The sequence below is a fragment of the Hyla sarda genome, chromosome 2 (genome assembly GCF_029499605.1).
Source record: "Hyla sarda isolate aHylSar1 chromosome 2, aHylSar1.hap1, whole genome shotgun sequence".
In the NCBI taxonomy this organism is placed as follows: domain Eukaryota; kingdom Metazoa; phylum Chordata; class Amphibia; order Anura; family Hylidae; genus Hyla; species Hyla sarda.
In genome coordinates, this window is record NC_079190.1 from 91288370 (window position 1) to 91305329 (window position 16960).

A 16960-nucleotide genomic window follows, 5' to 3' on the forward strand; every position below is an offset into this window, starting at 1 on the left:
GTCGATCGGACACCGAGGAGGCAGGTAAGGGCCCTCCCGGTGTCCGATCAGCTGTTCGTGACGCCGCAATTTCACCGCGGCGGTCCCGAACAGCCCGACTGTGCAGCCGGGTCAGTTTCAGTTTCACTTTAGAAGCGGCGGTCAGCTTTGACCGCCGCTTCTAAAGGGTTAATACCGCACATCGCCGCAATCGGCGATGTGTGGTATTAGCCGCGGGTCCCGGCTGTTGATGAGCGCCGGGACCGAAGCGATATGATGCAGGATCGCGGCGCGATCCCGCTTCATATCGCGGGAGCCGGCGCAGGACGTAAATATACGTCCTGCGTCGTCAAGGGGTTAATTACAATAATTTCCTTACATTACATTGAGTTATGTTTCAATAAAGCTAGAATCTTCTATTAAACAACCATTATATTGCATCATATCTGTGCTTTTGATTTTAATATTTAAAAAAAATGCAATAAGACAACAACTGCATAATTGGCTTCTTATGATTTAAACTTATGGTTATAGGAAGTTTGAAGCAAAACTGCATAACGACACTGATAACTAAAAAGTGTAGGTGAACATTTTCGAAACGAGCCATAGGTCCACTATAAGCAAATATGGGATTTTATTTTATAATTTAAATATTATTTCAGATTTTTGTGAGACAGGGACAGTAATGGTGGTCAGAGATTGCTATAATTATTTTGTTTGGTGGTTGGTAGTAAGCCACGTGAGATATATATATATATATATATATATATATATATATATATATATATATATGGAATATTATTGTATAGTTAGCGAAGGAATTTTGTATTTTGTGCCTATGTGTGAAAGTTGTATTTTGCTGAAAAAATAATAACAGGAGAAAGCTTCTTTAAACTTTATTTCCGTGTCCCCGGCTGCTATTTACTTGGCTCTATAAAGCCATTTTCCACATATTTTACTCAACTGTTATCAGCATAATTTTTATTTTCTTATGTATCACATTACTTATTACTTTACTTTGAAAAAAGATAAATAAAAATTATATACATATTAGTGTACAAAATAAAGTGAAATTTGTCCTGTCAGCAAAAGGTTTAATACCAATAATGACATAGATGTACGGTACTGGTAAAAAAAGAAAAAAAACCTAAGAGAAATTAAATCTAAGTGACAGGATGCACTAGCTGGACAGAATGACACTATATGGTGACTCACCTGTGACATTAAGTGGTTACTCATGGACTGTTGCTGAGGAGTGGGTGGAAGTGCCTGGTGAGTATGGGGATGTTGTTGTTGTGCAGTGTAAGGTATGATGCTTCGAGTAGACTGCTGAGAGGAGGAAGCTTGGCTGCATACTTCTGGAGTGCCTATTGGCAAGCCTGAAAGGAATAAAACAATTATTTTTATTATTAATAATAATGAAAGAAGAATGGTGCAATTAAGCACAAGTATAATAATATGACTATTCAAATAGCTTACATAAAACTAAGGTTAAGTAAGGTTGATCAGTGCTGTTTCCATGGATACAACAAAAAATATGATAAAATAACTGGATAATAAAGTATTTGTATAAGAGATATGTTGGTTAACAAAAAAAGACAGTCGGCTGCACAGTGGAGGGGTGAGCCTGGCCATGCTGCATGGGAGCGTAGCTTACCACTGTGCGGGCCACTGATTAATCACAAAATTTTGCAAAGGGCTGCATCGACATGCCACAATCCTCAATTATCACGATTCAATTGGGATTGCAATATATCGGTGAGCTCGCATATACACACTATGGGGGAGCAACAAATCAACTCGATTCTTTCATTTTTAACTAGGCCTCTGCAAAATGAAAGAAGCAAGCTGAATATAAAATATATATATATATATATATATATATATATATATATATATATATATATATATATATATATCTATCTATATCAATACTGACAGATACGTTTGTATCCAAAAATATAGAGGTAAATATAGAGGTAAAAAAAAATAGTGAAAATAAGGGAACCTTTAAAACTCAATTTTTATTGATATTCCTTAAAATCCAACACCCTTTCCAATCCAATCCGTCCTTAAGAAATAATTTTAAGCCTTTTTCCCAATAAGGGACATCTCTCAATAGTGGAAACATTTTTATTCCCCGTGAGTGTCCGCTACTGGGAGATTCTACTGTATTACCATGTAAAGAGACACATGTCAAGTTTAAGGGGGTCATTAAGGGAAAAAAGGGGTCCAACCTTAAAGGGGTAGTCCGCCCCTAGACAAGATGTCAGATCGCCCTGGTCCCGCTGCTGGGGATCCCCGCTGTGGCACCTCGCCATCATTACAGCACAGAGCGAGTTTGCTCTGTGCGTAATGACGGGCGATACAGGGGACAGAGCAGTGTGACGTCATGGCGCCACCCCTCGTGACATCACGCCCCGTCCCCTAAATGCAAGTCTATGGCAGGGGGCGTGACGACCACCACGCCCCCTCCCATACACTTGTATTGAAATGGGCGGGCCTGGACGTCACGAGTGGCGGAGCTGTGACGTAACGATGCTCCGGCCCCTGTATTGCCTGTCATTACGTGCAGAGCGAACTCGCTCTGTGCTGTAATGATAGCGCGGTGCCGCAGCGGAGATCCCGGGGATCCCCAGCAGCGGGACCGCGGCGATCTGACATCTTATCCCCTATCCTTTGGATAGGGGATAAGATGTCTAGGTGCTGAGTAACCCTTTAAAGGGATACTCCGGTGGGGGAAAAAAAAATTCAAATCAACTGGTGCAAGTAAGTTAAACAGATTTGTAAATTACTTCAATTTAAAAATATTAACCCTTCTAGTACTTATTAGCTGCTGTATACTACAGATATACTACAGAGAAATTTGTGAAGTTCTTTCCAGTCTGACAACAGTGCTGACACCTCTGTCCGTGTCTGGAGAAGGAGAGGTTTTCTATGGGGATATGATTCTAATCTGGACAATTCCTGACACGGACAGAGGTCTCAGCAGAGAGCACTGTTGTCTGACTGGAAAGAACTTCACAAATTTCTCTGTTTTATACAGCTAATAAGTACAGGAAGGATTACGATTTATTAATAGAAGTAATTTATAAATCTGTTTAACTTTCTGGCACCAGTTGATTTGAAGACATTTGTTTTCAACTTATTTCCACCGGAGTTCCCCTTTAAGGGGTTAAAAACAGGAAATTGAGAATTTTAACAGCAAGTAAACAGCAATGTGTCTTATAATTACATAAGGAACAATATATAAAAAGTTTAGTTTTGTGACTGGTACTCTTTAACCCCTTAAGGACCAAGGGCGTACAGGTACGCCCTTGGTCCTGCTCTCCTGATATAACGCGGGGTTACACAGTAACCCCGCGTCATATCACGGCGGGCCCTGCGTCATAGTGAAGCCGGGACCCGCCTCTAATAGCGCTCAGCGCCGATCGCGGCGACGCACGCTATTAACCCTTTAGCCGCGCGCTCAGAGCTGAGCCGCGTGGCTAAAAGTGAAAGTTGCCTGCTAGCTCAGTCGGGCTGTTCGGGATAGCCGCGGCTAATCGTGGCATCCCGAACAGCTGACAGGACAGCGGGAGGGCCCCCACCTGCCTCCTCGCTGTCCGATCGCCGAATGACTGCTCAGTGCCCGAGATCCAGGCCTGAGCAGTCATGCGGCAGAATCGTCGATCACTGGTTTCTTATGAGAAACCAGTGATCAATGATGAAGATCAGTGTGTGCAGTGTTATAGGTCCCTATGGGAGCTATAACACTGCAAAAAAAAAAGTGAATAAAGATCATTTAACCCCCCCCCCCCCATTAAAAGTTTGAATCACCCCCCTTTTCCAATAAAAAAAAAAAAACAGTGTAAATAAAAATAAACATATGTGGTATCACCATGTGCAGAAATGTCAGAATTATAAAAATATATCATTAATTAAACCGCTCGGTCAATGGCGTGCGCGCAAAAAAATTCCAAAGTCCAAAATAGTGCATTTTTGGTCACTTTTTATATCATTTAAAAATGAATAAAAAGCGATCAATAAGTCCTATCAATGCAAAAATGGTACCGTTAAAAACTTCAGATGACGGCACAAAAAAATGAGCCCTCATACCGCCCCATACACGGAAAAATAAAAAAGTTATAGGGGTCAGAAGATGACAATTTTAAACGTATTAATTTTCCTGCATGTAGTTATGATTTTTTCCAGAAGTCCGACAAAATCAAACCTATATAAGTAGGGTATCATTTTAATTGTATGGACCTACAGAATAAAGATAAGGTGGCATTTTTACCGAAAAATTTACTACGTAGAAACGGAAGCCCCCAAAAGTTACAAAACAGCGTTTTTTTTTTTTTCAATTTTGTCGCACAAAGATTTTTTTTTTCGTTTCACCGTAGATTTTTGGGCAAAATGACTGACGTCATTAAAAAGTAGAATTGGTGGAGCAAAAAATAAGCCATCATATGGATTTTTAGGTGCAAAATTTAAAGAGTTATGATTTTTTAAAGGCAAGGAGCAAAAAACGAAAATGCAAAAACAGAAAACCCCCCGGTCCTTAAGGGGTTAAAGAGGCCTGTGAAAAATGAAAGAAGCAATCCGATTGGTTGCTATGGGCAACAAACTTTTCCTCTGCACAGGTTTTGATATATCTCCCCCATAGTGTCTGTGCTATTCGATTTCTCACTGCACAAGTGTAAAAATAGAACAAAGTGCCATATCAATTACATTCACAATGCTTGTCTTACCTGGTCGGCCAGAACGGTTGGTCGTGCCTTTGTTACTGCCAATACTGTCTCCTCTAGTCAGGATAGAGATGCCACTGAAGCTGCTGGCTTTGGTAACTGGAGGACGCATATTGCGACAGGAGCCATCAGAGTCTGTACTGCTCCATGGTCTTGGATCCAGGGACTTTAATTCACTCTCAGTGCTGCTCTGTCGACTGCCAGAGCCTCGATTCAGCAGTTCTCTGTTGCCTCTATGGGGTAAGATATTGCTGGTTTCAGTTCATTATTCATTTAAATATATCAGTATTTCCCAACCATGGTGCCTCCAGCTGTTGAAAAACTACAACTCCCAGCATGCCCGGAAAGCCTTTGGCTGTCCGGGCATGCTGGGAGTTGTAGTTTTGCAACAGCTGGAGGCGCCCTGGTTGGGAAAGACGCAAGTATATGATGTTATTTGTTAAAATAGATTCAGCAGATCCCCTACAGCTACCCCCCTGCAGTGTTCTCTGGAAGACAGGCTCTTGAACAGAAGTGTGTCCCATTTCGAGTGAAATAAAGCTTGTTGCAACAACAAAGAATACTATTGTCTGCCGCATTGGTGATTTATTGAACACACAATATCAGTCCCTCAAATGTATCTGTATCAAAGTATGACCAAGATAAGCAAAGTAGCAAATAACATTGTTCACAAAGAGCAGAGTGAGATTTACTAATCACATCATTAAAAAACATCATGTAACGAAATCACATCATGTAAACTAGTAGCTATTCTGCATAAACACTTGTCCTACTAGCCGCACCAGTCTCTCCCAATCGGAAGGGTCACTCATCTGTAGAAAGCTGTTTTAGGATTCTTGCCCATCATCAATACAGAGCAGGATGCTGGTTGGCTTGAGGAGATGCTTTTAATGCAGCTATAGGCAGTAATTCTTTTCAGAAAGAGGCGGCTTTTTCACAAGGCAATGCTCCATGGGAAAAGATATGCAAACTAGCTCTTCTCTCTTTAAAGTGTACCTGATATTTGCAAAACCCTGCTGCTTGAGCAAGGGGGCATGCCAGAGAGCCTCAGTGCCCAGAGCCCTGCTTGCCCTCAGTGCCCAGAGGCCTGCTTGCCCACCCACACCTGTATTTTGTCTCTGCACAGAGACACACACAATAGCTGTTGGGACAAGACAGCATTTTTAGTTCAAAAATATAAAAAATTTTTAACCAATGTATGATACAAATATATATATATATATATATATATATATATATATATATATATATATATATAGTACTGACCCCGTGTATGTATGTATATGTAATATATATATATATATATATATATATATATATATATATATATATATATATACACACACACACACACACACACACACACACACACACACATATATTATATATATATATATATATTTTTATTTTTTTATTTTATGCCTCATGACAAACTTTTCTTAAATTGTCCTTGATGCTCATAGTAACTGAAAGGGACAACACATATCAGAAAATACTGAACAATCAAACATAAAAAGAAATTAGGTTAATATACCAGGACCGGCATCTCACACGCCGACCTTTAGTAAAATCTTACAGCCATAGGATTTGGCCAATTCATTAATAGGCGCACCACTTAATGAATGAGGCTCTGCAGCATCTATGCTAGCTCTAAGTCAGCATGAATTTCAGCGACAATCTACACTAGCTCTCTAGTGCATATGTTTATGTATTAAAATCAACATGTGCAGTGGACAAGCCTACTTTGTTTGCACTGGCCTGACCCATGTAAAGCAGCAAAAATGTGCAATTTTTGTGTGCAAACCAGAAGCTTGCACAACAATTTGTGACTTTGCTACACCAAATCATAGGTGTAGAAGCATAATAAATTCCCTCAATTGTGTGTAGCAACAAATGGGTGTATAAAATTTGTTTTCAACTTTTAAAAGTTATGTGCACATGTCGTACAGTAGGATTTATCACTTAATATGGTGTTTGTAATGCAGATACCTCTATGAGTCAGTCAGTCTCACATGCAGTGCTCAGAGCATATAGCTAAAATATTCTAGACAGACATTCAGAGGTCGGTCGGCACCGAAAGGATAACCAAGTGGAATTCTGCTCTGAAATGCCGTATTGTGAATCCAGCTTAAGTGTTTTTTTGCCCTCCTGCTTGTACACTAAACGTGGTTCTCTCACACTGCCTGCACCCAATTTTCCATGTAAGTGAGGTCACACATCACATGCCTTATGTACACTGCTCCTTGGCTCTGCCTCTCTGCATGGATTGACGCTTTTGCAGTGTTCAGTACATTTATTTAACAGTCTATACATAGCATCTCCTAACCCCCTGCCGCAAATGGACATTCATTAACGTCCATTTGTGGCTCCAGAGGTATAAAGCGCACTCAGCAGGTGTGCGCGCATCATACCCAGTGGGTCCCGGTTGCTATAAGTAACCAGGACCCATGGCTAATGCCGGACATAGTCGATAGGGCTGATGTCCGGCATTAACACTTCAGACACGGCGATCAAACTTGATCGCCGTGTCTAAAACAAAAGTAAACATTGCCGGTTAGCTCAGTGGTGCTGTTCGGGACCGCCGTGGTGAAAAAAAAAATGCAGTATTGTAAGTTCTGCTAGCATTTGTCTAAAAGAGGACCTGTGGCCAAGAAATTGAGATTGCATTATGCTTAAATAGATGAGGATGCCCTGACCACACATCTTTAAACATTCTCTTGATACGCCCTCCATTCCTGAAATATGAGGGTTTATAATATGGCTGCCAATTCAGGGAAATCAGTCAGATAGGAATGAACTTCACTTTATTATTGGGAGTAAATATTAGGGTTGGTCATAGGTCCTCTTAAGAGGTTAAAGGGGTACTCTGCCTCCAGGTTATCCCCTACTCAAAGGGACCCCTGCGATCTTCCTGCTGCACCCGGCGTTCTTTTAGAGAGTTGGGTGCAGCGCTGGAGGCTCGTGATGTCAAGGCCACGCCCCACTTGTGACATCATGGCCACACCCCCTCAATGCAAGTCTATAGGAGGGGGCGCTACAGCCGTCACGCCCCCTCCAATAGACTTGCATTGAGGGGGTGTGGCCGTGACACGAGTGGGGGGCGGCTGTGACGCCACAAGCCTCCGATCCGCAACGTCAGTAATCTGGCACGGAGCGAAGTTCACTCTGTGCACCAGATGTCTGGGGTGCTGCAGCAGAGATCGCAGGGGAAAGTCATGTGTACTGTATGATCAGATTAAGAGTATCTGGAGTTCATCAACAGGAGAATGTCCAGGTCACAAAGACAGGGCAGAGATAAATGTTATGATTGTGGACTTTATCATCCAAAACAAGAACACACTTTGAATGCTCTTTAAGGTACCTATCTAAAATCATTAAGGTTTTATTAAAAAGCAACAATATAGAGCGCATATGTGAGGGTTATCTTCTGGAAGTAAATATAAAACACACCAATACTGAAACATGCAATTTTGATACATGATGAACAATAAGTGGAAATTAAATTTCCTTTAGAAACAGATGTTAGCTTAATACGTGTGAACCAGTCCAGGATCCATCTCATAAACATTGATTATTTTTCCAGAAAAACTTTCCAACTGTTTTGAAGCCATTGTAGTAACATTTAAGGGCTATCCAAAGTGTAAAGACGCATCACATCCTACTGTACGATGGACTACAAGTGCTGAATAGACCTTCATTGTAGACGCAACATCACACAATAAAACAAAAATGATGTAGCAGCCATGAATACCAGTTGGTTACAGGGCACCCTACCCACATTACAAAACAGGACAATTGCAACAGACTACATGTCAAAAAGAACCTCACAAGCAGCCATGCGAGGAAAGTGTGCGCACCAGTCACCTGGACATAGAATATTTATAGTACACAACATAGAAGGTACCTAAACAATTGTCTCCTTTTGTGAGAGAGAGTGGAAAAGCCTTCACGGTAGAGTCTGTTGGTTACATTAAGAGGAGGGGAAAAATAATATTGAGTTCATATTTTTTACGGGCGATCTCTAGATTCAGATTACCTAACCCAGTGTTTCCCAACCAGGGTGCCTCCAGATGTTGCAAATCTACAACTCCCAGCATGCCTGGACAGCCTTTGGTAGCCTATGGCTGTCCATGCATGCTAGGAATTGTAGTTTTGCAACACTTCGAGGCACCCTGGTTGGGAAACAATGACCTAACCTTTTGTTATTAATGATGTCAATCATTCTTAACAGGAGGCCGTGCCGCCATGCATATTGTGTATACATAATATGGCCCCATGCCACTTAAATATATATGAAAAAAATATATAGAATTATGAATGCTTTTAGTAGTTTCCTGTAAATAACCAGGGATATTGCATGTTTCTCCTTGGGAACAAGTTTACCTGTGTATTAGTAAAGGAGAGTAAAGAAATTGATTATGGAACAGCTGGCTTACCGGTTGTCAGGAATATGACCATTCTGGGCAGACTGAAAAAAAAAAAAAAAGAGCAATGCAGTCAGCTACTAAAATGCAAACAATACGGAAATGATACATAAGAAAAGAATAAATAGAAACATAGAATGTGTCGGCAGATAAGAACCATTTGGCCCATCTAGTCTGCACAATAATCTGAATATAATAACGTTTTTTTTATTTTATTTATTGTTGTCCTTAGTGGGATTTGAACCCAAATACAAACTCAACACGTCAATTAAGCTTTTAAAAAGAGACTGTATATTTTTTTTTTTTAAGGCTTAAAAGGGAACCTGTCACAGGGGGTGTGGAAATTTAATAAAAAACTACTTGTCCACGGGACTAAAACAGAGCAAAAATCTACTTGTCCCTCATGACGATCCACTTGTCTTGGCAAATTTTCCCTTTTACACTCTCGTTTTTTCCTCCTCGCCCTATAATAGCCATAACTAACTACTATAATGATACCTTTTAATTTTCCCATAACCTATACTCCAAAACAAAAACAAAAAAAATATATTGGGGAAGTGAAATTGAAATAGTAAGATAATTTAGCAAATTTGGTGGTTTTCTTTTCTACACCATTTACCTTGTGGTTGAGCTAACATGTTGTTTTGATACTTTGGGCCGGTCTCATTACAGCAATACCAGATTTGTATAGTTTCCGTTATGTTTTACTAATTCTGAACTTTTTCGAATTTTTTGGAGTTGCCATTTTCTGACCCCTGTAGTTTTTAAAACATTTTTTTTTTTTTTTTTTTGCATACGAGGCTGTATGAGGGCTCATTTGCACCATAATATGTTCTTTGTCTCGGTACCATTTTGGTATTGATCTGACTTTTTAATCACTTAACTTTTTTCTGAGATTCTATGGGGCGATACACCGCACTAGCCCACAAGGGAGCATTCATATGTCCCTTTAAATGCCACTGTCCGCTTGGACAGCGATCTAAAGGGTTAATAGCCAGCCGCGGCGATCGCATACTGGCTATTAGTGACAGCCCTCAGCTACAGGAATCAGCTGGGGGCTGCAGAGTATGGAGCGGGCAAGAAGGAGCTCCATACTCCACTCTGAGCGCTGCCACGCTTGTCGGGGGCTTTCAGGTCCGGCCCTGTTTGCCCAAAGCAGGGCTAAGGGCAAGAAAAATTCACCCGGAACTGCATGTCCCTGGCGTCGGGTGATAGGAATTCCACATCCCTGTGTCATGACTTTCATGCTGCATGAGACAAGAGTCATAAGGGGGGGTTCACCAGGGGCTTCTGCTTGCCCTGCCCGATGTTTGGGTATAGGGAGAGATCAATCAAGCACTGGAGACCTCCCTAATGACTGACTGTTCAGGCTGAATTGTCATGCCACAAATAGGTTATTTGAGATCCAAGTATTGCAGTTATTGTATCAAAACGTGATTTGGAACTCAAGGCCCTCTATTAAAAGAGTAAAGCATTACTCCAAAGAGCTATTCTTACTTGGAGAACGTTCTCACTAGTGAATTTGCTGCAGATTTTAGCTATTTATATTGATTGATTCGCAGCATAAAATCAGGAGTGTGAAATCTGCAGCGGATTAAGTATGTGTGAACAGACACTAGCATGAGTCCCCTTACCTGAGCATTAAGAAGTAATCATGTTCCTTAGTGATAACTATCTGCGCAGGATTCCAGCAGGGGGCACCCTCTGCTACCCAATAAGCCTATTGTTAGGAAACTTCTATTTTTAGTCTCTAGGTCTGTGCAGGGGCTTGGAATAATATCCAGAAAGTTATCATAACAAAATAAAATATTTTAAAGTCTTAGCAAATTAACTTTGAGAAGTTTTTAAGAGACAAAGCATATGGTGCGCCAAATAGATGTATGGGAGGAAGCGGAGAAAAACTCTACACCCCCCTACTTTATCCCCCCAAGCTAAACGTAGCAAAATGTGAGAAACTGCCAAATGAAATATGCAAGCCATATAAACCTACAAAGCAAGAAAATTGTGGCAGAAAAATTGCTAAAAAATTATATACAGTGATCCCTCAAGTTACAATATTAATTGGTTCCAGGACGACCATTGTATGTTGAGCTGGAAGCTGTAAATCACTGTCTATGTAGAGGACAGGAGCTTCTTCAGGGTCCTGTACAGTACACGCAATGTCCTAAAAAAGTAAAATGTAGCCGCCCTCACCTGGTGTCCAAAGGAGCAACTAACTGTGACACAGGTAAAGAGTACAGAACATGTAATACCTCCCTGTACTGTAGGGGGCGCTACCAGTCAGTCAGTGTATGCACTTAGGTAATACAGGTGTTTTACCAGTGAATGTCCATTCTGATTGGTCAGATCTTCCAGCCACTGACATGTTTCACAGATCTGGACTGTCTGTACATTATATGTTGAGTCAGGTTTCAAGTTACAATGGTGGTCCAGAATAGACCATTGTACGTTGAAACTATTGTATATTGAGGCCATTGTAAGTTGAGGAATCACTGTACTTTATTAATATATTAAAATATGAAACAATAATTATGTCAAAAATGACAACAAATAAATACAAAAAAAAAAACAGACAATGGCAACTGGAACACGGGACAATCGTGGCTAAACATATAAAGGTGCAAACAAATCAAAGTGCATGTGCAAAACAAAATAGAGCAGACAAAAATGACATCAGCAAATAGACACATAACAGCAACTCTGAGCCCTGAGTATATAATTTGAGCAATTTTTTTCTGCCGCAAATTTCTTTCTTTGTAGGCTTATACAGAATTTTTTAAGATAAATTGTCTAACAAAAAAAAAAAAAAAAAAAAAAAAAAAGATCTTCACCTCTCTTGCAAAAATCCTCTCTCGTACTCTCTGATACTCTTCCTCTCTCTCTTCTATTGACTTGCTCCTTCTACCATCTTGCAAAGGAACTCTGATCTATAAAATATGAATGCAACAAAGTAATCAGAGGAAGGAGGAACTAAAAATAAAAGACCTGAACAAGAACCTATACACCCACATCAAATCAGAAGCACTCAACCCAATGTGTGCCAAGAGGGGTAAAATTTAAAGGGGTTATCTAGAACTAGAAAAACTCAGTTGATTTCTTTCAAAAACAGCACCACACCTGTCCTCAGGCTGTGTGTGGCATTACAACTTAGCTCCATTCACTTCAATGAAACTGAGCTGTAATACACACAACATGAGGACAGGTCTGGCACTGTTTATGGAAGAAATCAGCAGTTTTTTTCTAATCCTGGATAATCCATTTAAAAGGTACCTACAGGAATGTGCATTAAAACAGTTCTCTGTTTAAAAGGGAAATGATGGCTGCTGGGTCTACTCTACCCCAATGCAGCTGGCAGGATCCGAAAACAGACGAATCGGTGAGGTTATGCAATTTGAGTAACTCCTATTAACATTGATGGGTGTTGCATAAACAAAGTAGCCACGCAAGTCACAGTGTTTACGTAACATTTTCAGTGCCCAGCCATCTCCGCCGGCCACAAAAAGGCTGGAGATGGCTGGGCAGCCATCATTTTCCTTAATGGAAAAACCCATTTAAAGTAGTATGCAGTATTGAAAAACGTATCCCCTATCCTAAGGATAGGGGATCAATTTCAGATCATGCGGGGTCCAACCGCTGGGACCCCCCTGTGATCTCTGGCCAGATAGCGTATCACAAACCGCAAAAACCGGCGGCAAACACGCCCCTTCAATAAAGCGCTATGGCAAAGCCAGAGATTGCGGAAGGCATCGCTTCGGCTCTGCCATTGAGTAGTATTGTGTCTGCTTCAGCTTCATGCTGTGGTTGACACTCTCCCTCCCAGTACGGGAGATCGCAGGGAGTCGGACCCCCCACACAATCTGAAACCTATCCCCTATCCTTAGGATAGGAGATAAGTTTTTCAATACTGGAATAATCATTTAACTATCATTTTAGCATTTAGTTTAAATTGTAATAAAGGTATTTAATAGATATGTTTTTGCCTGTGATAGGATTTTTTGCAATCACAGTCACATTTCTTTTAGTACTTGGTAAAAGAGAACAATGTATATAACCAGTACAAATGCGAAAGCTGGTGCTGGTAAATTCACAAAAAGAAAACAACACTACTGATCACTAGAAGACACAGGCTGCTGTTCTACCTGATTATCATCACGATCCATACTGGCATCATCCCGCTTCAGGATGAACCTTTGTTGAAATTCGCAGCTTTTTTCATCTTTGATGTGCTCTGAGAACCTTTGTTCAGGTCTGATACACAAAAAAAGGACAAGAATCCATATAAAATATGTTTGCTAACAAAAGGCAAAGCACAAACTCTTCTGTACTAGACCATATTCTAAGCCAGTACTGATGTGAGGCCGGTAACATTTACAGCAGCCGAACATCCAAAGATGAGAACACAAAGGAGTACCGCCTAACTCAGGCACTTACAGCATTGCTAGAGGATAATGACGTGTTTCCCAACAGGAGTGCCTCCAGCTGTTGCAAAACTACAACTTCCAGCATGCCCGGACAGCCGTAGGCTGTCCGGGCATGCTGGGAGTTGTAGTTCTGCAACAGTCGGAGGCACCCTGGTTGGGAAACATTGGGATAATACATAAATGTCTGTTGTATGCAAACCCCACCTCTGAGATCCAGACCTATGTCTGGAATGAGGGTAACTCGGCCCTGTCAGTCTGGTTGCAGCAGCTGGTACTTAAAAAAAGTAATAATAATAATAATAATAATATATATATTATACATACACACATACATACATATACATATACACACACGGTGCATGGTTGTTTTATGCAATTTATGTAACTCCTATATGCCAAAATAAAAGTTGAACAAACAGTGTAGTACGAGAAGTGAGAGACTGGTTCCCAACTGGAGCCATATAGTCAAGGAAGAGAGATTTCAATCCGCTTAGCTCCTTCTGCTCTGTAAGATACTACAAGTTCTACACAACAAATTTGCTTCAAATCTTAGAATAAGATCTTTTGTTTAAAAATAGAGCTAACAAGACTAAAGAACTCAAAAAGTAGTATGATAAAAAAAAAAAAAAAAAGAAAAAAAGTATTTGGTTTAACTATTTTTCTAAACAGAAAATCTATTAAAAAAAAATGCAAAGACACGAACATTTGATGGAGATCGTTCTGAAAAATAATAAGGCTTTGCTCACATCGGCATGGTGGAGCTCCATTACAACACCTGATAACAGGGCTGGAACGGAGGCTGAGACATTGGACATCAATGGAACACGATAGGTCTTATTTACTTTATCAAGGTTCTGTTAGATGCTCATTTTTTTTTTTTTTTTACATGATTTTAGCGGAGAAAAAAAAAACGTGGCATGAAGTTTTTTTTTCCCTCCGCTAAAGTACAGTCAGCATAATGGAATAAGCAAACGGAGCTCCAAACACTCATGTGAACATAGTCTAATTACATTCTATTATAGTTATATTATATAAGTGGACCACTTACATTCGTGTGTTACTAGTTTTATTAATGATCACGGCTTTGCCTGTTTGGTCTACATTATGATCCATGCCAAAGTAGGCAGCAGCACGGTGCAAAAGCATCCTGTGATATGAGGTCATCTGTGGAAACTTCTTAAACTGATTGCTGAAGAAAATGAAACAAGGACCAGATTAAAGGCTGAAACAAGATTAATGTACAATGCATTTCTAAGGCTAAAAACACACTGCAGTCTCCTCTACTGGAGTCCATTCACGTAACCCAGCTCCCCAGCACTTTCCTTTTTTTTATGTTCCTATAGAGGACTATAAACAGCAATACTTAGATTGCTATTTAATGTTCAGTACCATACACAGGCATTAGTAATATCGGCAATTTATTGCTCTGTCTGCTAGAAGCCAAACCAGAGTAGCAGGTGAGGAGAACTCTAGTGGCCATCTTGACTGATCGAACCGAATCCCGCAAATTCGCTGCGGGTTGTCTGATCAGTCGCCCACAGCTCCACTAATGCCACAGATGCCATGATTAGTATTGATCATGGCATCTGAAGAGTTAATGGCGGGCATCAGCATGATTTCTGGTGTCCGCCATTACCGGCAGGTCCCTGGCTGCTGATAGCAGTGCATGACACGAGTGCAGCTCCTGTGCTGACTTCATGTATAGGACTTATATGTACGTCCTGGTGCGTTAAGTGCCAGCACTCCAGGACATACATTCATGTCCATTGTCCTTTAGGGGTTAATGTCATTGTCAAGGAAATTTCCTCAAAAAATAAATAAATAAATATTACTCACCTTTCAAATCCTACACAGCTCCAGCACTGATGATCTGGGGATCATCAATCTTTATTTTTCTGGATCTGCAATATAGCCAATCACTGGCCATGGTGGACATGTGCTGTACATGGTAGAATTCGATTCGTCACGAACTTCTCGGCTCGGCAGTTGATGGCTTATCCTGCATAAAAGAATTCAGCTTTCAGGTGCTCCCGTGGGCTGGAAAAGGTGGACACAGTCCTAGAGAGACTCTTTCCTAGGACTGTATCCACCTTTTCCAGCCCATCGGAGCACCTGAAAGCTGAACTCATTTATGCAGGATAAGCCATCAACTGCCGAGCCGAGAAGTTCGTGACTAATCGAATTTACTGTAAATTCGCTCATCTCTAATCATCACTTAACCTAATGATTTGCTAAAATGCCAAAATGCTACAACAGTGTTTCTCAACCAGGCTGCCTCCAGCGAGTATTTTCTTCCCATAACATTTCCTGTAATTTCTTCACATCTCAGACAATCAGAGGTCTAAGCCAGGTATCGGCCCCCAATTTCCAAGCACAAAATTTAACTTAGATTATTTTGTTTTCATTACATTTTTTTCCCTATGAAAAACAGGATGTACAGAAACAATTCTACAAGTCTGGTCAGAATATATATATATTATATATATTATATATATATATATATATATATATATATATATATATATATATGCGTTGGTGTGTAAATCTATGGAAAATATATTCATGTGCTCCAGTTAAACAACCTCATTCGGTAGCATCACACGAATACAAAATATCTATACTTTGATGTTTATTTCTAAATAGGTCAAGAAATAAAAATACACCAACCTCTGGGACTAGCACTACATCACATGCTGAATATATGCAAGCTGCAGCTTGCTTATTTAAATAAGGATTTCATTCTTGCCAACTACATGCTGAGGAAGCTCCGAGCTGTACACTTACCTATTGTCATTAATAAATTCAAGGATTTCTTGTTCTAATTTTAGCAGCATCATTCTGTCCCTAAAGGGAATTAAAACTTTGTGTTAGTGACTTAGAAGATCTTTTTTGCAGAAATGCCGTACCCCATTGATTTCAACGAGCCACCCGGATTCAGATTGTCTTCCCCAGTTGGCTAATTTTCTGATTGTATTCGGTTGTTTGTACCTGACTGAAAGCCAAGGTCTGCTGCACTTTTCAATCCAGTTCAAAACAGGAAAGAGACACCATCTGACTCTAGGCGGCTTATTGAAATCAATGAAGTACATAGGGATACACTAATAAGAGATGTGAATGCACCCTTAGAAGGCAGAAAATGTGAACACAAGTCAAGCGCCAACTATATTAAAGTGACTTAGCCATGTAGCTGTCACACTTATTACAGGCCCCAAAAATGAATCCCTATGTTTAATAGAATAATAGCATGAGGTGTCCACCATGTTGTATGTTCTAAATAGACCACAATCTATTCTCAAGTTCTTCTCTACAAGTGCCAGCCTGGGAGAAGAATACTTCTGGTCTCCTTCGATATTTATGGCTGCTTAGATAAGACAGATAAGGGGGCTAGTTACACTCTCTAGACGAC

The 16960-nt window shown here is 40.4% G+C and overlaps 1 protein-coding gene across 6 annotated transcripts in view; it reads right to left on the minus strand.

Moving 5' to 3' along the window:
* The window catches only part of R3HDM2 (R3H domain containing 2), a 174087-nt gene that overhangs the window by 45281 nt on the left and 111846 nt on the right, over window positions 1-16960 (minus strand). For 4 of the 6 annotated variants that reach the window (XM_056562534.1, XM_056562531.1, XM_056562532.1 and 1 more), the window contains 8 exons: window positions 16339-16398; window positions 14603-14743; window positions 13273-13381; window positions 11965-12060; window positions 9146-9177; window positions 8614-8667; window positions 4713-4942; window positions 1195-1358 (listed from right to left, as the gene is read on the minus strand). In XM_056562534.1, coding sequence (XP_056418509.1) covers window positions 1195-1358; window positions 4713-4942; window positions 8614-8667; window positions 9146-9177; window positions 11965-12060; window positions 13273-13381; window positions 14603-14743; window positions 16339-16398 — 886 coding nt within the window. The remainder of the gene's footprint in view (window positions 1-1194; window positions 1359-4712; window positions 4943-8613; window positions 8668-9145; window positions 9178-11964; window positions 12061-13272; window positions 13382-14602; window positions 14744-16338; window positions 16399-16960) is intronic. The other 2 variants (XM_056562535.1, XM_056562533.1) reach the window with 1 other exon arrangement.